At 43.3% G+C, this 22,508-nt stretch overlaps 2 protein-coding genes across 14 annotated transcripts in view; one reads left to right on the forward strand and one right to left on the reverse strand.

The window, feature by feature from the left end:
• Window positions 1-494: 494 nt before the first annotated feature.
• LOC121442199 (probable tRNA N6-adenosine threonylcarbamoyltransferase, mitochondrial) lies at window positions 495-12,778 on the reverse strand. Of its 3 annotated transcripts, none has more exons than XM_041643662.1 (8): window positions 12,631-12,778; window positions 11,406-11,649; window positions 8,004-8,391; window positions 6,286-6,639; window positions 5,429-5,559; window positions 5,214-5,285; window positions 3,478-3,582; window positions 495-971 (listed from the first exon to the last, which is right to left on the reverse strand). In XM_041643662.1, the coding sequence occupies exons 1-7, from the start codon at window positions 12,644-12,646 to the stop codon at window positions 3,504-3,506; spliced, it is 1,284 nt and encodes a 427-aa protein (XP_041499596.1). In that variant the 5' UTR covers window positions 12,647-12,778; the 3' UTR covers window positions 495-971; window positions 3,478-3,503. The 3 variants fall into 3 exon arrangements, with proteins under 3 accessions (XP_041499596.1, XP_041499598.1, XP_041499599.1); XM_041643664.1 differs by having other exon boundaries at window positions 12,612-12,708; XM_041643665.1 differs by lacking the exon at window positions 12,631-12,778 and adding an exon at window positions 9,941-9,995 and having other exon boundaries at window positions 11,406-11,501.
• Window positions 12,779-12,908: 130 nt separating this feature from the next.
• The window catches only part of LOC121442190 (PMS1 protein homolog 1-like), an 80,882-nt gene continuing 71,282 nt past the window's right edge, over window positions 12,909-22,508 (forward strand). For 3 of the 11 annotated variants that reach the window (XR_005973530.1, XM_041643637.1, XM_041643642.1), the window contains exons 1-2: window positions 14,850-14,951; window positions 20,536-20,635. The gene's annotated coding sequence lies outside the window, so the exon portion shown is untranslated. Of the gene's footprint in view, window positions 13,098-13,302; window positions 13,421-14,849; window positions 14,952-20,535; window positions 20,636-22,508 lie in introns of those variants that run through there. The other 8 variants (XM_041643638.1, XM_041643639.1, XM_041643640.1 and 5 more) reach the window with 8 other exon arrangements.

Here is a 22,508-nt window from a genome sequence, read left to right on the forward strand (position 1 = left end):
CTTGAGTGGTCTTTCAGGGGACGAAGTCTGTGTTGTTCGAATGGAAGGGCTTTATGTTTACTGAACAGATATTCTTTTCAGTGTTTCGCATGGAATTTAACATCAGGTTAGTTATTGCTTCAAAAAAGTAAGTAGAATTTCTGTAGATAATGCCTCCACTCACACCTATAAGATTTATCAACTGTCATGAGCAGATAATATATTTGTTTATTGTTATACCTGCATCATGAGCCCCCCTCTCCCCCCCACACCCAGAGACCACCAGGAGTCCCAGTTCGCATGCAAAAGCAAAGAGCTTTTATTGCTAGCTTTAGCTTGGGATCTCCATTTGTCCTGTCTTGAAAAACCAAAAACAAAACAGGGTGAGTTCCAGGTCAATCAAAGCCACACGAAGAAATCCTATCTTGAAAAACAAAAGAAAAAACAAAACAAAGCAAAACCTCCCACAAAGTTAAGAAGTGAATCAAATGATAAGACACCCTCATTTTCTCAGTGTCATTAAGGGTAACTCTTGAAGTTTATTAAAGTTTATTATTAAGCCTCTGATCACGAACAACCAAGCCTTGAGGTAGCTTCAGGTGGGCTCAAGATATTTTGTATACAATCACAGATACTTTCTGAGAAACTAGCCAGATTATCCTGACAACAGTATTTCTCCTGAAGAATCACTGCCAACTTTAAGAAAATATATTTTGTTGAAATAAATTTTAATAAAATAGTCTAGTGGTTTCTCCTCTCCACACTCCTCTCAGATCTTCCCTGCCCAGTCACCTCCACTGGAGAAAAATCATCTTTCCTTTGCAAGTGGATTATCAGTTGGAGACAGTTTGTTGGTTAGGGAACGTGATTCATGTCCACTTCTGTAAAGAGAGACTACTCACTCATTTCCCTACCCAGGATCGTGGGTTCGTGCCCCGTGTTGGGCGCCAACTGTAGGTAGCAACTGATGGTTCGTTTTCTGTCACCCAGATCTGAAAATAATCACACAGAAACTATATTATAACACTGCTTGGTCTATTAGCTCAGGCTTTTTATGAATTAACTCTTACATCTTAAGTTAACCCACCTACATTACAAGGCTGTGGCTTACTAGGTAAAGTTCCGGCATCTGTCTCCTTCAGCAGCTACATGGTATCTCTTTGACTCTGCCTACTTTCTATATCTCCACTCAAATTTGCCTCCTGGCTTTATTCTACCCTGCTATAGGCCCAAAGCAGATTCTTTATTAACCAGCAGTAGCAAAACACATTCACAGCATACAAAGGAGAATCCCACATCACACTTTTCCTCTCAGCATTGGGACCCTATCTGGCTTGAACCTGTGGAGGCTCTGTGCATGCTACCACATTTGAGTTCATATGGACATCAGTCCTGTTGTGTCTGGAGACTACTGTTTCCTTGGAGCCATCCATCCCCCTCTGGCTCTTACAGTCTTTCTGTCTCCTCTCTGGCAGAGCTCCTTGAACCTTACAGGGGAGGATACCCTCAACTCTTCATGATTAATTTTTATCATTCTATTATCTTCCCTTAAAAAAATCATATACGAGCCGGGCGGTGGTGGCACACGCCTTTAATCCCAGCACTAGGGAGGCAGAGGCAGGCGGATCTCTGTGAGGTCGAGGCCAGCCTGGTCTACAAGAGCTAGTTCCAGGACAGGAACCAAAAAAGCTATGGAGAAACCCTGTCTTGAAAAATCAAAAACAAAAACAAAAAAAATCATATACGGACATCCTGAGCTTTACCATGTATGCTGGAACATACCTGTAATCAAGGACTTGGTATGTTCATACAGGAGGTTTGCTAAGAGTTCAAGACCAGTGTAAGCTACGGTGAGTCCTAGTGAGAGAGACGTTGGTCTCAGTGGCCCACCCAGCCCTTAGTCTCGCTGTAAGCTAAATTTGGCATGTGTTGATGAAGAGCTCAGTGTTGCTCCCTAGTCCCAACCTCCTTTCTCTTCCTTCCTTTCCTTTCCTCATAGCAAGTACTCAAAGAATTAAAAGACATGGCTGCTATCCAGGGTTCATTAATTTCTATTAGCTATACTTCTCCCTTATTTGTATTATAAAGTAATTTAACATACAGGCATGATTATAACACCTGGAACAACTTTTAACATTTTCAAAACATAGATTATAAATATATTCATAATATAAATTTTGGTAAATTTTCCTCGATAGTTTATATGAACTTACAGTGGTAGTCACAGAAAGTTTGTTAATTCATAATCACATATACAAAATACAAATCCAAATATCAAATGTGAATTCCTGAACTAGTTGGTGCTTTTACTTGTTACTTTTTTTTTTTTTTATCAAACCTATGTTTAACAGCAATCTAACAACAAAGAATAAGAAGCTATTTTAAGTAATGGCTATTTCCAGATGCTTCATTTCTAGGAGAAAACAGGTGATCATTAATTAAATAAAAGAATTACTTCTGGAACTTTCTGAGATGCTACCTTAAAATAGGACTAAGATAAATTACATTTTCATTCTAGTTAAGAATGGTTGTACATGCCTGTAATTCTTCTGTTGGAATGTTATAAAGTGAGTTACCTGACAAAAAGGGTTTTCTATGCTAAATTTTTATCTTTACCTTTTCAATAAAACATGTCACCAAAGATTAGAAAGTTGACAAAATTAACAACTTGGTCCAGTATAGAGGGCAAAATATAAACAGTTAGTGGCCAAATCAATGGACATAGTAACATTGGCCCTTTAAAAAAATTAAGATATATTATCATTTTTAAAAATTTTATGTATATGAGTGTTTGGCTCAATTAGGCAAGAATTAAAAGCACATAGTCTTCTTCTAAGCATGACACCTAATAACTTGTTCAAATGGTAATCCATATTCTGTTGGTCAGGTTTTGTCATAACTCAGGGGCCTGACACCTGGTTTGATTTTACAACTGCTCTCATTGAAGAAATTAGTCCATTATATGAGACCAGGAATCAAAAGAACCACTGTATTTCTCCCAAAGATACATTTTTTTAAAGATTTTATTTATTTATTTATTTATTTATTTATTATGTATATAGTATTCTGCTTGCATGTCTGCCCGCAGGCCAGAAAAGGGCACCAAATCTCATTACGGATGGTTGTGAGCCCCCATAAGGTTGCTGGGAATTGAACTCAGGACCTCTGGAAGAGCAGTCAGTGCTCTTAACCTCTGAGCTATCTCTCCAGTCCCCAAAGATATATATATATATATATATATATATATATATATATATATTAAATATCTGTTGAAGCTTGTAGACAGTGAGAAGCCTGGTCTCAAGGGAGGTTGACAGCATTCCTGGTCTAATACCTGAGTTGTGAATGACTTCTTGCTATTGTGCACACCATCACGTGTCCCTTCACGGCTATACATACATACACACATGCCTACTAAAAGTCTTGACGCCTAATAAATATATTTATATAATTTGATACCAAAAAGATAAAACTTAATTTTATTGTTTGAAACGTTACCTGTAAAGACCTTTAAAAATCACAAATCAAATTGTCATTTTTAATTGTGGGACTTTTATGGCAGCTTCTGCGACTTCTTGGGATATGTCTACTCCAAGAGGACATCTGCATGGAAACCAGAGGCCACATTTCGTTATACTTACTTCACCGCCTACCACAACTTCTGCACATTATCAGCTTGGAGTCTGGACAATGGTGGAAGTAACGGGGAGTTGGCATAGGTGATGATGATTCTTACACAAACCAGGATGACGCACGACACTACCTCATTCATAAGAAACCCGAACTGTGAGGTGTATTTACAATTTCTCCTACTCCAAAGTGCTGTAAACTAGTAAGTTTAAAACAAAAGGAAGGCTGGGGATATATAGTTCAGTGGCTCAATGGCAGGGTGTCTGTTTAAACACATGCAGAAACTTGAATTCTACAAACTATCAGATAACAAAAAAGCAAATGGAAAAATAACCCTTAAAGTGAACCATAAAACACAACAAAAGATGCCATAGTCTGTAGTCCTTCACAGAGGTCAAGATGAAAAGCGCATTTTAACACATAAACCAAGCCTACATTGTTCATATGTTTGCTGTTCCCATGGTTTCCACGACTTCTCAGAGTCCACAGTTGGTCTGTCCTTGCTCTTCCAGACAGAAAGCTCTTCCCCACTCACCCACCTTATCTATTCTTCCTCTGTAAACAAAGGGAAACCTCAAATTCCCCCTTTTGGATGACACTGCTCAAGGTAAGCCCTGACCCCAGCAGGATAAAGCTATCCGCTCCAGCCTCGACACTGCCACAAGGGGGCACAAGTGAGCAGCCAGTATCATCTGATACTGGCTAGACTTTCAGACACTCCCCTAAACACTGGCCATCCACAGCCAGCATCAACAGTCCGCACAACAAGTACAACTCTCTGGAGCCGAGAAGTTCAAAGTAGCAGAAGAAATAACGTCCACATTTAATTGTGTCAGATGAGGAAACATAATTGTCCTAAATTATTCCCTAACCTGAACAGAACTTGACGGCAAATTACAAAACTGCTCTTGGAACCACGGTTTGAGAGGACATAGGCTCACAGTGAACAGCTGCCTCCGGGCTTACTCCCATCGATTCCTGGAGAAGCACAGTTACAACATACCTGCATGTTATCTTCATGGCTCCCTTAAGTTTGCTAATCCACTAACCGCCCTTAGATAGCACTACACATCACAAAAGTACAGCTCATGAAGAGGGGTTCCGTCCTGTTATTAAAAATATGTTATGTGTATGTGTGTGCCCGAGTGCATGCATGTAAACCATCTGCATTCACGAGCCATGGAGGTCAGGGTGTTGGATCCCCTCAAACTGGAGGAAGGGTAGTTGTGAGCTGCATGTGGGTGCTGGAAACAGACCCCAGGTCCTCTGTGAGAGCAGTGACCAATCTTAACTACCAACCCATCTCTCCAAGTCCTAAAATGTGTACTTTTCTGTACGAAATAAACAACACATCAACATTATTCATTGCCTATAGAAATAGGCCATGGCTCATATATGGCTTGGAAAAAATTTTACAATTTGATTCTGTAGCAGAAATATTTCATATCACCTATTTCTCAACTCCATCAATGAAAACCAGTAATTTCCCTTAAACTACCAACCGGAATATCAACAAAAACTTCCTATGTAAAAAACCATGCTCCAGGCTTTCTTTCTTTTTTATAAGGTCCAATTTGTGCAAACAGGATACATGGTCTACGTACTTTGGTTCATACCGGAAGTTTTCTACGTCATATAAAATGCCCAAGCCGGCACGCAATCTTTCAATCCCATTCCTGAAAAACAGTAATAAAACAAAGACAAAAATGACACCGAAACAAAAACCAACAGCCTCAAGGTCGAAGGAAAGACAATTTAGTATGGTGAGACGTTAATGGTTAAATACATGCTTGCAAAGAAATCCCATCTTGTGGCTTACCACGCAATCATAACGCCATTATCCGTGCACAGTCTTGGCGGAGGGCACAGCGAAGTGCATTGCGTTGCATTTGCTACAATTTCCAGCGCTTTTCGGATATACGAGTTACTTGCAACACCTCCAGACACAACCTGAAAGAATAGGGAAGACGAGTATCAAATGCTATCACATACAGATAGGAAGCAAGCTGTCACTACACTTGGGGGGAAGACCAGCTTTATCCAACAAGAAACTATTTGGGGCTAAGTAATGAGTATTTGCATAATAAAAATCTGGAGATACTAATCACAGTTTTTAGCCAGTACGTATTCGCTGCTAGCACTTTAAATATTTCCTTAGTATCAGAAAGTGTCTCGGCCACATTTGCAATCACAATACATCAATATTTTAGCATTTGCACTTTTGGTTTTCGTCACTGAGCTACCCAGCTCTCACAAAACCATTATCTCTAGTATCCATTTTTAATATCCCGTCTTGCCAGTTGCCGAATTTACACATTTCCATTTTCAAAAATTTAAGACCTATTAAATAGGAAGATTACCAAGTCGTATGAGCACGTGTAAAGGGATTTCACTAAAAGACGGAGGACAGCAGCCTAGTTTTCTAAAAATAGGAACCACAGTGGCTACTCTGGTTTCTTTATGGCAAATCCTCTTCAAATTCAAAGAGAAAATGTAGCCTGAGATTTTTTCTATACCGGCGATGTTCCGTCTACCTTCACGATGGCTACACATGGCTTTTCTTCTGTATTGTTCTACACTGTCCAGCAGGAGACACAAGGCCCTAAATCCAAAGTGACACGCTGGGAAGTGAACTGCTGCCTGCTAGCGGGTGAGCGGTGAGCGGGCGAAGCTTACTAATACTGCGTTCGCTGGCGGTAACAACCCTCTCTGCTTGCAAAACAGAATAGCGCGCTGCGTTCTAGTGGCAAGGTGGCATGCGGTCACGTGCTGCACCGCAGCGGCGATGTCTGCGGCGGAAGACAGGATTTGCCCCTTCTCAATGCCTTCTTCCTTCTCCTTCCTTTCGATTAGCTTATCGATAACATGCTGAAGTCCCGTAAAAGAAAAATTGCAGTTCTTAGCATTCTGCATGGGAGGACTGAGGGTAAAATGGAATCTATCTCCTTCTTTGGCCAAATGTTCTATAGCCTTCCCACCGCTCATCGTAGAATATTCTGGACGATTGATTAAAGAAAGTCTTCTTGCCACCTATTAAAAACAAGCGATAATATATTTTGATCATAAATTAATTAAAGAAAGATTATCCACTATGACCAAGTTAGCTTTAATCCAGGGATAAATGGTTTAAAATATGCGAGTCAATGCCTATAATAAATGACATTAAAAAGTATATTCTTAAATGAGTCATAGACTGCACATTTTGAAGTCATAGATATAAAGATAATGAATTCAAAGATTCTGTATTCATTCAAAAATCCTGAATGAATACAGAGGCTATGGCTAATTTCAGGCAAGGCTTTTCTTGAACAACCTGACCAGCAGCATCTAAGCATTGCCTCCCTAGTTTTTCTCTCCCCCTGGGGTTGGAAAATTGATGTGGATGGTTATTTAATGATTAACTTTGAAAATAAGAATCTGTTCTTTCCCTCCGTCATTTCGGCTGTTTTGTGGAGGGCAGTAGGCTCCGTACTTCTAAAGAAACTCCGCTGTGATGTTGGCAATTACGCAGTAGATTCTGAATTCCGTGTTAGTCTTTGCTTTTCCCTCACAGGGTTTCACTATATCGCCCCCAGTTGGCCTGGAACTCACTCTGTAGACCAAGCAGACCTTGAACTCGCAGTGATCCACCTGCCTCTGCCTCCAAGGGCTGGAATTAAACGTTTGTACCACAATGCTCTGCTCCTAATATCTGTATATCACGACCTTTTGGCAGCATGCCACAATGATATATAGCTTCCCAAACACTTTCACAACAATATTTGACTAAATATGTAACAATAACTACAAAGGATTTGAGTTTTTACATATAGATATAAAATTGGCATTTTATTAAATGGCTAAAAATGACAAAATTGAGAGGGACACAGCAGTGACTCACACCTGTAATCCCAGCACATGGAAGGTGATAACAGGAGGATCACCACAGTTTTGACTAAAGCATGGGTTACATACTGGGTTACATACATGGGTTAGGAACCCTATCTAAAAGAAAAAAAAAGTTATCACAACTCTTCACTTTTTTGGTTTTTTTTCTCTACGTACTCTTGGCTGTCCTGGAGCTCATCAAGTAGATCAGGCTGGCCTTGAACTCACAGAGATCCACAAACCTCTGTCTCCCAAGTGCCAGGGTTAAAAGTCTGCACCACCATTCCAGGCCACAACTCTTGTGTCTTTGAGATAAGACCTTGCCGCATGGCCTAGGATCGCCTCAAACTCATTAAATAGTCAAAGTGGGCATCGAATCTGTGGGTTACCCTGCTACCCATCCAGCCTTTTGCTGTGGTTTTTAAAAACCTTTTCAGTCAGGGGCATTGCTCAGAACTACCTAGATGACTAGTCTGTATACGGCTATTTAACTGGAAGAGCCAACAAAGTTACTTCTGAGACAGTACCTTGTCAAGCATGTCACCTGGCGCTATGTCCAAAGACTTCCCAAGAAGCAGGAAATCTGAAACTCCGCGGACTAAGGCCAACAGGCAGTGACCTCCAGAAATCAAAAGAACTAGAAAAGGAAATTCTACTTGGTTGGTCAGTCTGATGGTAAGCGCATGAGCCTCCATGTGGTGGATAGGAATGAAGGGCTTTTTAAACTGGTTTACTAGCTGTAGGCTGAATGATAAGCCTACGCCCAGGCTTAGAGCCAGTCCTGGTTTGACGGTGGTTGCGATGGCAGAGAGGTCACGTGGCGAGACTCTGCTGGCAGAAAGAGCTTCTTCTACTATTCGCTCAATATTTTCTCTGTGAAGCTGTTGAGCTACTGGAGGGACAATTCCGCCTGTTCTGAAGGAAAAAGAAGGAAGACAGTCTTTAAAAAACTAGGAAAGAAGGAAGATAAGTTATGTCTGAAGGCATTCCTGCAAATGAACCTCTGGATTAGTATGTATGCTAACACTGTGCAAATGAACCTCTGGGTTAGTATGCATGCTAACACTGTGAGCTTTATAACGCAGGACTAGGAAGAGTTCAATATTGTTGCTGACTTCTTATCCTGTGTTCAAGACTGCTATGGTTTATTTCTGATGAAGTGAGGTCACCAGAACCACCTCATAAAGCATTCCAAAGAGGTCATGAGCAGAGGAAGGGCAGTCTAGAACTGTATTTAGCTCTGATTAATCTCCAAGGAGAGAATCTTAGAAATCAAAGCATGAGTTATTTGTCTAGAGTAACTTATATTAAAATGCATTAAAGAGCAGTAGGGGCCCAGGCATCAAAGAGGACTCATATTTTCTAGGAACGGCTGGGAGAAACAAGTATGAGCAGTAAGAAATATGAAGACAGGTTTATGAAGGTTTATTTTGAAACACCCTGCACTGGAGGTCGGACGAGGACAGGGGATAGCTTGCAATCCTAAAATAAAGTCTGGGAATCTAGTGTTGGGGTTAGCAGTGGAGAGCTCCAGCTGATGAGGGACAATGGATGATCACTCCAAACATGAAGGGAGGGAAGAGTTAGCAGGGAAAGTTAAGAACGCAGCTCCAGGGGGAAGCACCTGTCTAAGACACTCAGGGCTTCACATTCAGTCTCTGGGATGAAAAACGACGGGCAGAATGAGGCTAGCAATACATATAGTAACTTCTAACTGGCTTACAGGCTGGGATTCAGTTCCCCAAGTCTGTAAAATCCACCTCTGTCTCAAAACATCATGTGGGATGGTTTCTATACATAGAAATAAAAATCTTCACAATACTCAATGACTATTTAATATATTATCTATATATAATTTGTATAAATATGTATTTTACACACATTTTTTTCAGGGAATGAGGATGTACAGAAATCAGCAAGTGTATTTCCTAACAAAATTTTAAAAGCTTTATTTAACTTATTTCTCTATTAGCAGCAAGAGCACTCAAGGCTCATTTGTACAACGTCTAACATTTAATTTACTTTACATTTTTTAGATGACGTGTTTACTTATTTATGGGGGGGGGCTGGTGCATGTGGAGGTCAGATCAGCCGGAACCTTTACTAACACGTCACCCCAATGTTCCTTCAACATTCATTTTGACCTTGACACATTCATTTTGACCTTGTCTGCACATCAATGCCTCTCGACTTTTCTAGCTGGATCTTCCGACTCTTGGAGACCGTGGCAGATTGTGATGCCAGAAGACCCTAGAGAGCAATCTGTCCTTGACTGTTACTTTCCAACTGAAAATATTTCCTGGCCTGGGATTTGAGAGAGTTTGAATTCCAGTCCCTTGTTTTATATCCGTTTCATGCCTTCCTTGGCATTCTAGAAATTATGCTAAGCGATAAAGATAAACAATGAGAAAAACCACAGCGTTATTCTCAACTAACTAATGACAACATTCTCTAGACATTTTACCTTGTACGGAGAATGCAGATGACTAATGAAGAAGGAAACCGTTGAAATCTGGAGTCTAGGCGAGGGACAATAGAGGATTAACTAAGTTAGTGAGAACGGAGAGAAGTATCCCAAGCCGTGTTTGAGGGTTATGTTTAGCAACCCTGAATGGCTGACGTGGCTGTGAGCCGGTGAGGCCGCGAAGGTCTGGAAGAGGGGGATGCTTGTAAGCAGTGATTTTATCACCATGCCCCCCCCCCCAATTATCTCGCAGACCTGTTCACTGTCTCGATAGTAAGGCGAGTGTCGCTATGGCTAGATTTTACTTGCCAAAAATGGTAGCAAGTGTTCTAAAGGAATTCATATAGAAGACAACGCCATCATGATTTTATAGACAAGGAAGCAGGAAATATGCTCGGTCTCAATGCACAGTGCTAAACTATAACGTGAACCTACACTTAGCTCGAGGCAGGCAGGCACAGCAGACAGTTTAGTAGGACCTTGGGATCCCCACCTGGTTTGGATGATGCCCACATCCTCCCTTGCAATGTGCACTTGGCAGCCTAGTTACTTTGCCTGTACCCACTAGGCATACACACCCCTCTCCAAACAATGCGCTCAGCAACCTCTCCCTCCCGAGCCTGCATGGGGCTATCTGTACTCCTGTTTCTGAACACTGGTAGACATTCCTCTGGCCCTGTAGCAATCAAATTTAGACAGGTTTTATTCAAATGTATCCCCCCAACATCCCAGAATAAGAACAGAAAGGCTGACCCGGCCTAACTAGTTTGGATGCATGTGCAAAACTGTGCCCTCTATTAACCGTTTGGAGAGAATCTTCTATGTATTGTCTTATGAATATGGATAACTGAGCACGCACGTGATCAAAACAGCAGCCTATGGAAGCCGACATACACAACAGAAAAAAATGAGTATATGATCTAATCTGTCAAACAAAATAAAGAAGCACCCGAATTCTGTCCCCGAGTAACCAAACCCTCCTTTGAACGCCAGGAAAGTAGTCCTGAGTAAGAATCAGGGCCTCTTAATCACGTGGCCGGCTGCCCATAGGGACAGTGGTTACATTTACAACCATTCACAACTGTCATTTTGATTCTTGTGTGAATCTGTGTGATCTCCTTTCAATTCTCTGAAAAAGATACCAAGAACCTGGAAATACCCACCCCGACCCCAACACAGCCGGTTTTTTGTTCGTTTGTTTAGAGACAACTAAGCGGCACTAGCTAGCCTGGAACTCACATCCACCTTCCTCTGCCACGGAAGCGCTGGTATTAAAGGCCTGGATCACAAGGCGTGGCTCTATATAGTGGCACTCAGCGGTTTTTACACAATAGAATAGGAATTCAACGATCAAAATTTGACTTTTACGCATGATAAAGACAAAAAGACGGTTTCGTTTTTCTTTTTCAAAAAACAAAACAAAAATACCAGAAAACCAGGAGTGACCAAAATGGTCGCCACTTACTTCAAATGCACTTCGGTCTGGGAATGCATGGCTTCTCCCCACACGCGTCCAGTTTCATCCACCACGGCGGCGGCTGTGTCGTCACAGCTGGTTTCGATCCCCAGGACGAGCTTAGGAGGAGAAAGTACTCCAGGAGAAACGTGAAGACTTCTCAAAAACCCATACACGTTCCTCTTTGGTGGTTTGGCAAAAACACCTGCTGTCTTCCTGAATATTAGCATACTTATTATTCTACAGATAATTCCTGGAAAAGAATTACAGAAATATGATTTGGAATTATCATTTGCAATTAATTCATTTACTTAAACAAAACAATGAATACTCATTGTTTAAGTAGGCAGTCTTACAAAATTATAAGAGCGTTAGGAAAATCTGTCAAAATCTTACAAAGGTCCTATAAATTACTGAATATAAAATTAGGTCTTACAAAAGTGAGAAACATACAAAATCATTAATATTCCAAGTTGAGCATCCCCTAAAGTTAAAATCTAAGCCACTCTCCCCACCTGACTTGCTAGTGGAAATATAAGGAACACTCGAACTATTATATAAAATTGCCTTGGCCATATTTATAGGATGCAAATAAAACATGAATTCACGTTTAGTCTTGAGTCTCATCCTGAGATATGTCATGTACATGACACATCCCTAAATTTAAAAAAAAAATTATTGAAACTTGAACACTTTTTGGTTCAGGCATTTTAGGTAAAGGGTGCTCAACTTGAACTTTATACAACAGCTAACGTTATTGCACAGTGGTTGTGTGGATAGTCCTTTTAAAACTAAGTTAAAAATTTAAAAATTAATGGGAAATAGAACAGATACCCCTCCCACACACCCCATGACCTGAGCCTCCTCTCCAAAGCAGTGTACAGCACATGGTTCCATTTATTAAAATATACGCCCACCACTGAAAATTTAATCTTGTAGTTTGGAAACAGGTCCTCCCATAAAGCTCATTCAATAAGAAATGCATCTCGCCTAAAACAACTGCAGACACTTTCTAATGCAATGTTTGGAATCACATCTCCATTTTTTTTTTTTTATAACAGGTTTATCACCCCAAGCTTTTAAATCCTTCTCCCCACCCCGCCACCCCCCAGAGATAGCAATCCATCACCACTAAATATAAACACCCCCTAGCATTTCGGCACTGCAAAACGTGCGGGTCGAGCAAGACTGGGGTTAGAAACAAAATGTGAACACCTCAGCTGGGAAAGCGGACCTGCAGGGACCTGCATGCAGCGAACTACCCGCAGACGAATTGGATTTCCTCAGTTTGGCTACCACAGTTGGCTCGGAAGCGACGGAGTCCCTGTCGGCGGGGAGCTGGACCTGCTTTTAAAAGTCTGAGAGGCCGGGTTCGGGCAGCACCATCCACCTGTCGGAAACTGCAGCGGGAGCCCGGAGCTCCGGCCCCGGGAAGTGACGCCAGGGGGCGGCGCCACGGCTCTCGGGGCGGCTGAGCTTCCTGGGGCTCCAGAGCGCAGTAGTAAAGAAATGCTTAAGGACTTCCCGAGACTTCCAGCTTGCCCTCTGGCGTTCCTCCAAGGTGTGCGTGCACCGAGACTTCTACAGGGTCACGCGGAGGTGAAGAGGAGTCCGAATTTAGTTCTGATTGCACTGCGGAACATTTTAAGAAACGGCCCTGCCTTCGGTTAGTGTTGGTGCCACCGCGAGAGAAAGGATCAGGTACATCCTCACCCTATTTTAGGGAAATATCACCCATAGTCCTCTAAGTCATTCCAATAAAACTCACTGGTCACCAAGCTGGACTTTGGTGGTGTCCGTACTTCGGTCTGTTGTGGGATTCCTACCAGGTGAGTAGACGTATGTATTTTATCTCCCGAGGAAAAGTTTTGTCACATCATTACAAGAAAGAAGGGGATGCAGGAGAGAAAGTAGCATGGATGGAGGAGACAGGGAAGCTTAGCAACTGGAGCCAGTATGTGTAACAACAGCAACCTTGGTGGTTAAGGAACAGCAAGGTCTGTGCACATCCGGGCCCCTGCCAGGTAAGCACCCCTGACAAGTCCCAGAACATCTGTGAATGAGCTATTTTGGTGATGGACGGCCCAATAAATCCAAAGTGGCTGGAAAGGAAAATGTGGAAGCACGGACCAATGCCAGAGAGTTAGGCAGGTTGGGAGTGTCAGAAGCACCATACAGAGGAGCAACCCTAGCTACCCATGCTAGGAATGGTTTGGCAAGGGGCAGTGATTGGACCTGGCATTAAAGACGTGACATGGGAGCGAGAGTCTGACTTTCAAAACACAATTACCTGTCCATCATAGATATAGTTTACTGTAATTGCAATTCCCTTACTTAAACTGCTGATGCTCTTAATTAGTAGGTTCTATGATATGAGATCTGACAAAGACTTACCCAGAATTTGGCCAATGAGTTGCTTCTCCATAGCTGTAGTTGACAAGATCACACTTATGATTTATTACTTCTATCATCTATTAAAAGATTAAGAATCTAGTTTAGGAAGTCATTTGTAGAAACAGATTACCCAGTAAATAAGGTTTATAATCCCACGGTGTCTAAACTAATTGTATCCTAATTTATAAGGGTATTTCTAGGCATACTGTAATTAAAGTCTGAAGGTAACAAGAGAAGGAATTACTAAAGCATCAATTAAAAGTGAAAATATTCTCATTGGAATGCGGGAATCATAGAAGGAAATGGGAGAGGCATTGATTCTGAATAGATTTAAAGGCACGTAAGTTACGCGACAAAGTGAATCACAGAGAATATTAAATTTACAAAGGGTTTAATTTCCTTTTAGAGTATTGGAGATATATATATATATATCTGACTATGAATGAGTGATTGGCATTCTCCTTCCCTCACACAATGCTGTAAGCTGGTCCTAGTTTCTTACCAATATCTCATTTCCTTGGGCTGAGTTACTGTACCCTCATTGCCATCAACTTCTAAGCTGCCCAGCCTGCCTGTCGAGCCTCTTAGAGAAAGAGCAAGCACATTAGGCGGAGGCATCCCATACCGGAGTTCTGCACTTCAAGACGGCCAGCCTAGGAAGGACCAGTACTTGGCCCTCCGCTGTAAATACCTCTCATTTCACATCATCACAGAAGCAGTGCGGCTCGCTAACTACGCCTCCCTTACTGGAAACACAGCAGCTCTACGAGTTTCGTTCAGTTGCAGAAACATTTCAACACTTAACTAATTCCAGAGATCCGAACACCATGCAGCTAAGGGCGTTTGGGGATAAGAGTACACTCTGGAGAGAAGCTGTGTTTAGGATGGAGTGAGATCATACTTCGCGCCGCTTCCGGAAGCCTGCCAAGCCGCGCCCACCCGCAGCCGATTGGCTGCCCGACGCGCTAATCCCCACGCCCCGCGGTGGGCGGGGCCGAGAGGCGCGCGGGCGCCCGTCCCGCCGAGCGCACGCACGCGCACGCGCGCTGCGGATGGTGGCGGGGACGTCTCGCAGAGTGGACCCCGCGGCTCGGCGTCTGCCTGCTGGCTGGCTGCGCGTCGCGGAGGGTGGTGAGTGCCTCACCTCGCGCGAGCTGGAAGGTAGTGTCACGGCGGTCGGGCACGCCCGGCGATGCTCGTGGGGTCTGGAGCCGCCTCGCGGGGCCAGGGGCGGGCCAGGCGCGCGCGTGTGTGTGTCAAGCCCTCGGGGCTGCAAGGCAGTTGTGGGAGCTCTCAGTACTCAGACTTCTGGAGTGCAAGACTAAAAAGTTGGTCTTGTTAGAGAGTGTAGCGGCTTGTAATGCTGGGTCTTGTCTCAAAGTCTATCGATGTGTGTGTTTATCCCTGATGAAAAGTCACGTGTAGTGCCACCCTGAAGAAATATGGATACCAGAAGTTCATCTCATTGAGGAAGGAGAAGAAAAGACTTGATCAATCTATCCAGTTTCGTTCCGAATCATCTTTGAAATGACATTTTCTTTGCCTTGATGATTTGTATTTATAAAAGTTTGGGCCGGGCGGTGGTGGCGCACGCCTTTAATCCCAGCACTCGGGAGGCAGAGGCAGGGGGATCTCTGGGAGTTCGAGGCCAGCCTGGTCTACAAGAGCTAGTTCCAGGACAGGAACCAAAAAAGCTACGGAGAAACCCTGTCTCAAAAAAAAAAAAATTAAAAAAAAAAGTTTGCGATACTTTATTTCAGAAATAACCCTGGGAAAGCTTTTAAAGTTGGCAGAAGGCTTTGCACGTATGTGTAGTGTCTAGAATTTGGGGTCTGTGGAGCAGTTGGATTGTGCTTCAGATGTGTTGTTTTCTCCCTAAGTTCCCGAGTCTCTTTCTTTTTATAGATGCATCATGATGCGGAGACCAGGAGGTACATTGGACTGGACTGGGGGGGAGGGGGGGATGATGTCGAGAACAGGAGATACACTGGGCTGGGGATGGTGTGGAGTCTAGGAGTGTAATATTAAACATACAGTTGGAGGGAGTTGAGACTCTCAACTTGTTCGGAGGGCAAGCACTTAGTAGTAAAATTATTCTTAGCGTCCCTGCATTAACCATGGACTGGTTACCAGCCTTAAAGTACTGTAATTTCTCTCTCTCTTTTTTTCTTCCTTTTTTTTTTTTTTTTTTTTTTTTGCATTCGGAGATACATACTGTGTGATTCCTTACAGTCAAAAGGTTAGGTAATTTAGGATAAGGTTTCGACAAGTGTCTTCTGCGTGATACAAGCCGAGTGCTTAAAGAGTGTGGGAGAGATGGGGGTCATTCCAGTGGGTGATCAGAAAAGGATTGCTGTGGCTGACATTGGAAGTGATTAAGAGGAAGCTGGGTAGTGGGAAACAGATAGATTATTCTAACAAAGGAAAATGGAAGTTCCTGACGGACCATGGGGACCACCAGGAGAGACCCCACAGCAAAGCTAAGCGGCAAGCCTGAGGGAGACACAGTGAGAAGTATGGTCTGTTTTACAGACTCTTACCTGAGGCGGCAGTGACAATCACTGTTAGAAATGTCTTCTTGGGAAGAGTGAGATCACGTGACCATACAGATTTAGGTTGGGGTATTGAGTTATCTAAGAACAGGGGAGAAATGCTGGGGAATGCTCACATTCCTGGGAAGAAAGCCAGAGTTACCAGAGAGAGATAGATAGAAATATCTGTGGTCACTCACTGGGGATACAGCAATGGCGTCTCAGCGCTTGCCTGCCATACAAAAGACCCGAGTTTGACCCTAAATACCGACACAAAGAAAAAGCAGCATAGGTCCCAAGGAAAGGATGTATTCCTTCAGAGATCCTTACTGAGCAAACGAGAGTTCTGCAAAGGCGGCTGCTTGACAACGGTTTAGAAATGATTTGGCGATAGGAGTTTGTAACAGTCTAGCTCCAGGACTTCCTCAAGCTTGGCCACACAGCCAAGGAGCGAATGGTTGCAGTGAGAGGGTTAGGGGAAGGTACTTGGCTAGTGTTTGCTTTCCAGGCCAGTGGGCTAGACAGACAAAGGGAGGCGAAAGGGTGTTGGTGGTGTCGGTCCCAGCTGTCAGAACACAGGACCGCACACCGGGAAGGGGCGCAGCAACGGGAGCTTCTCACCGCTCTGGAGGCTGGCAGGTCTGAGATCCAGGCAGATGCTGTAGCTGCTGAGGGACTGGATTCCGAGAGTCACAGAGGGCACCTCCTGTCTGTGTCACTGGGTACAGAGGAGCCAAGCAGCTTTGAGGGCTCCTCAATGAGCACTCGTGTTGCCGTCCTGAGGCCTTTATCCTCATGATCTATTGTGTCCCAGAGGGCCCTACTTGTGTTACTCATTTCCAGAGGACACAGGAGTGGACAGGACACAGGTGTGACCTGATACTGCAGAGCGGACAAGGCAGGAGATAATCACTGTGTGGAACCGCTAAGACACAATGGGATGGCGGCCAGGTTCTGTGACTTGTCACGATCTCTGTAAACTTGTATTAGAAGAGCTGGGGTAAAAGTAGGGATTTGGAAAAAAAGTATTTTGTAACATTGTAGAGAATAAGAGAGGTTCTGAACACTTGAAGGGACAGTATTGTCTAATAGCCATTTCAAGTGCTCATAGCTCTCCATGGGGCCGTTGGCTGTCATACTGTCCAGTGTGTAAGGCCGGAGACAGAAGACACTTTCTATCTGTCATAGGTAGCATTAATTTGTGTGAATGTTATGATAATAGAGGTTTAGTATTCTCCCAAAACGAGAAAGTTTTGGAGACTTCCGAACAATTGTTGAGAGATAGGTATAGGTACCTACTTCCCTTCAGACAGTTTACCCCGAAACTCAATAAAATTATCGTTAGTAGTAGAAAAGAATTCCCACTCTGCTTCTACATTATGATCCCACACCGGAACGTGGTACGTTTTCAGTCTGTCCTGATGGCAAGGCTTAGGAGTCCCACTCCTTGGGAGGTGGAGATAGGAGAAAGGCAAATTCAGGTCCGGCCCGCACTAGAGTGAGTTCAAGACTAGCCGTGGCAGCTTCGTGAGACCTTGTCTTAGAAAGAAAAAGGGCGTGTGTAAAGCCCTGGGTTCAGTCTCCGCAACCACAGAAGAATAATTGCATTTTAGGCCTTTACCATTTATATGACGTTTGACTCCCTGCAACGGCCCAGATTTCATCTTCCCCAGCCTTCCAAGCTTAGGACTGTAGATAGCTGTGTATGTCCTGCTAGGCGTCCTGGTTTTCATCTCTGCGAACACACAAAGTCATTGATTTCACTATGGCGCCCCCGCCCCCCCATCCTCGTCTGTCCTCTCCCGTGCCTGTTTTTGTAGCTGCTTCATTCATTGATCCTTGCAGCTAACCACCGAGTCAGTGTCTCCATTTTTATAGGTGAAAACTTTTTTGCAGAGGAATTTAAGTTTGCTTCAGAAGATACTAAGACCTGGGTTTTGGGATTTGGTCTGTTTCTCTACTGTGCCAATCAGCTTTGCCTTCTTTATGATAGCAAAAGATAATGGTGACTTGGAAGAACCCAGGAAGTTAGCCTCTTCCTAGTTTATGGTTAAAATCCTTGTGTACTTGTTACAATGCGTGCCCCTCCTGCTTGCTGCTCAGTTACTGTAGCTTTTTACATGACAGGTGGGTTTACATGGCCTGAGAAAGAACCCTTAGCTGATCTCTGGGTTTCCTGCTTTGTGTTATCGTTTTGTTTAAAATTAACTTCTATAGGCTCAGTTCATCAAGTGAACATGTACTTAGTTGTGTGGAGTTACTTAGAGTTTTTTTTTCTTAAACAGTTCTCCCCCAACCCTCAGAAAAAAACCAAAACTTTACTTTCTAGACGGATTACATGTTGTCAAGGTAACCGTTATTGTCCCAAGATATTTTCTGAAGCTAGGCGTAAGTGAAGGCAGATATAAAGCTCCCTCCTTGTCGTATGCACACTTGTAATTCTAACACTTGGAAGGTACAAATAAGAGAATCTCGGGGGGGCTGGAGAGATGGCTCAGAGGTTAAGAGCGTTGTCTGCTCTTCCAAAGGTCCTGAGTTCAATTCCCAGCAACCACATGGTGGCTCACAACCATCTGGAATGAGGTCTGGTGCCCTCTTCTGGCCTGCAGGCAAACATGTAGACAGAATATTGTATACAAAATAAATAAATAAATAGGAATCTCTGCACGTTAGAGGCTAGCCTGGTCTGTTCCATGAATTCCAAGCTGGCGGGGCTACATACCCGCAACAGCAGAAGCCTTCCAGTGTGTCTTTTAAGTGATAGAATTTTCATTTTAAATTTTGGGAATTTTTTGTTGTTGTTGTTGCTCTTGTTTCTGTTTTGAACAGAGAGTTTTGTCTGCATGTTGGTTCATCTTATGAAGGACCTGTAGCCTGCACAAAGGTTCTTTCCAACATGCTTAGAGACCTGCTTTAGGCCTAGTGATGCAGAAGTAATTCAGCATGTCTCGGGCCTGACTAATTTGTATTAAAAGCTGCTCAAGGTCTTGACAGCCAATTCGAAAGAGCCCTGGGGTCTAGAAAGGCATTCTGGAGCATCACAGCCTTTGCATGACTAAGGAGGCACCTGGGAAGCTGCGAGATCCACACCCTAAGGTGCGGGCATCGTGTGGTCATGGCCAGCCAGGCATATGACATGCTGCATTTATTGTAGCAGTTCTTAGCATTCTTCAACTATTGGCAGCCAAGTGGTGACTTCTTTAAAGAGGTCTTTAAAATTCACCTGTCCCCGTGGTTCCACTGCCCTGTGTGACTCAGTGATCTGATGTTTGGACCAGGATATTTAAGGAAATATATTTGCGGTAAAAATTTCTGCCTAACTTTTGAGAAGTAATTCACTCAGTCATTCTGTTTTTATCCCTCCTTATTACCTAAAAAAAAAAAAAAAAAAAAAATCTTCCAAGAGTAATGGTCCGCACTTGCAGAGTTGAGGCCGTGGAAGCTGTAAAGACACAAATGAATCTGAATAAACAGAGTGCCCTGAAGTGACTGCAGTGGGAAGTGGATCAGCCTGGGGTTGAGGGCTTGAAGGCCTCTGGGCAAGCTAGGCCCCCTAGTGATTCACTGTCAGAAGAAAATCCTGTGTACCAACCTTCCTAGTTACTTCTGGTTTTCTGTCCTTTAAGGGAAGGTCAACATAAGCAACTCTGAACTTGAGAATGTTTACATTTATTTTACACATCTTAAATGATGATAAAATCATGAATGTGTACACTGCCTCATTTTCACACGCAGTTCGCGTTTGAAGAGCTCAGAACAGGGTCTGGGTGCTGAGTTCTTGAGGGCGGGGCTGAGTGTGAAGACAGAAGAATGGATGAGAAATGGAGCTCCTCCACACCGGCTTGACTGTGGCTAAGTGGAGGGAATACTTTGATTCGAGCTGGTGACTCCTGCAGGTGGTTGGAATTCAGTAGGAAGGAAACCAGAATTGTTCAGTATAACATTGGTTATACTGAAACCCGTGGACCGAAAAATAGAAAAACAGCAGTTTTCTCCCACTTGCGCTATTTGTAGATTTTTCTGTCTTGTTTATTTAAGTTTGCCCGAAAATAATGGATTTACTGTGTCATTTTCGCCAGACGTGTCCTCCATTGTTTTCGTTCTTCCTCCTCGCTAGTCTCAGCTGTGACTCATCTTCTGTCTCCCTTCCCGCCCTCCTGCTCTCATGACAGTGTGTTCACCTCTTCCGTGTCCCTTCTTTTTCCCTTCCCCAGGCCGGAGCTGCAGCTCAGAGGTTAACAGCACTTGCTGCTCTTGCAGAGGATCCAGGTTCAGATTCCAGCACCCGTGTGGTGGCGAGACGACCCATGTGAGGTAGTTAGTCCTTTTTATTGATGACTCCTGCCATCAAGAGTGGGCTGGTGCCAGCCTCTTGGTGCCCAAACTCAGGGGAACAGAGCTTTAAAAGGCAACCCACAAAGGCCATCACCAGCTGGGGAACAAGTGTTTCAAATGCTTGCGACTGTGAGGACATTCAATTTATTTTCTTTTTCGAGACGGGGTTTCTCTGTGTAACCCTAATTGTCCTGAAACTAACTCTGTAGACCAGGCTGGCCTCAAACTCAGAGATCCACCTTCCTCTGCCTCCCGAGTGCTGGGATTAAAGGTGTGCACCAGCTCCCACACGGTGGGGGACGTTCTTACTCAAACCACCACAGTCTACTGGAATGATCCCCTGGACTTTCTAACTTCATAGATTAGAATCTTCTCTTTGTTTTAGTTTGGCTAGGGCTTTGTCAATCTTGTTTATTTTTTTAGATTAACAACTCTGACTTTGCGCATTGACTTTTTCAGCCTTTTATTAGCTGCTGCCCTGGTCCTTATTTGCTCTCCAATTCCTTTGGGTTTGCTTTGTTTTCAGTTGAGGTGCATCCTTTGCTAGTACTGAAAATCTTTCTCCTGTTTTCATGTAAGCTGTCAAAGCTCTAAACTTCCTTTTGAAAATTGTTTTATTTACTTATTTATTTTTTTAAACTGAGAATCTTTTTAAATTTATTTATTTTTATTTTATGTGCATTAGCCTTAGTGTTTTGTCTGCATGTATGTCTGTGTGAGGATGTCACATCCCCTGGAACTGGAGTTACAGACAGCTGTGAGCTGCCATGTGGGTGCTGGGAATTGAACCCAGGTCCTCTACAAGAGCAGCCAGTGCTCTCAAGCACTGAGCCATCCCTCCAGCCTCCAAAAATTGTTCTGTGACTTGTTTCATTTGATTGTAGAAAATTTTTAAAAAATTTGTCTTTGCTTTCTGGTCGTTCTAGAATGTACCATTCAGTTTCCAAGTACTGTCCAACTTTTTTAGTTCTAGTTGCTGTTGATTTCATTATTGTCTGATAAGACAGCAAATTTTTTGGCTCTTTGAATCTCAGTTTGTGGCTGACAGTGCTGTCTGTTTTAGCAGAGCTTCCACAGGCTGGTGAGAGTGTGTTCTCTGTGTCCATTGGATAGAATATTTGTTGCAGTGATGAACCATTAGATGTGTAGTATAGTTTAACTATCAAGTTTCTTCATTGATTTTTAAATTTCAATGATTTGTCTAAGCAGCGCTATAAAGAAAGGGCTCCGTATGCCTTGTGGGTCTGGACTCTAGTAGGCATGCCTGCCACGCTGTCTTTCCATGGTGTTAATTCTATGAATAAATCTCTTGCTCAAAAGGACAGTCTGCCTCAGGGTCCCCTGTGAACCTCAAACCCCAGCCCTTTCAGTGTGGTCCTTTGGAGGAGTGCTGTTGCTTTTATTTCTAGTATGTTTCTGTGTTATGATTTGTGCATCTTTTGGTTTTGAATACCTTCGGGGTATCCTGGAGGGTCTTGGGTGAGACTGCTACCTTCCGCTCCCCTGCTGTGAGCAGCACTGTGTGACTACTGCCTCTTGGCTGGCTGGCACTACCTCTCAGCTGTGCCTATCTTCTCCTCTGCCCTCGGTATGCTGCTCTGACATTAACTGTGTGACCTCCCAAAGCTTTTCTCTTTCTCTCTTTGCTGATAAAGTCTGTCTTGCCTTAATCACTTAAATCTTTAATCACTTAAATATCTTTTTTATTTTTATTGTTTTAGCACTTTGTCATCTTGTTCTCACCACTTCCTCCTTTCCTTTTCTCTCTCCAACTCCTTCCATGCCTGCTCCTTTCTCTTCTTTCTCGGGTGCTTCAACTTCACTGGCATGGAGGGAGCTTCCAGCCTGCCGA

This window comes from Microtus oregoni, unplaced genomic scaffold, assembly GCF_018167655.1.
Source record: "Microtus oregoni isolate MIOR12 unplaced genomic scaffold, Mior012 000087F_ref0000451, whole genome shotgun sequence".
Lineage (NCBI taxonomy): Eukaryota > Metazoa > Chordata > Mammalia > Rodentia > Cricetidae > Microtus > Microtus oregoni.

Bases quoted from the DNA above. Each gene is read 5' to 3' on its own strand.
- LOC121442199 (XM_041643662.1), bottom strand. The intron at 5,560-6,285 runs GTAAGCTTCGCC...CTATTCTTTCAG, and splicing joins CGCCAGCGAACGCAGTATTA to GTTGTGTCTGGAGGTGTTGC. The intron at 3,583-5,213 runs GTACGTAGACCA...GTTTCCATGCAG, and splicing joins AACTTCCGGTATGAACCAAA to ATGTCCTCTTGGAGTAGACA.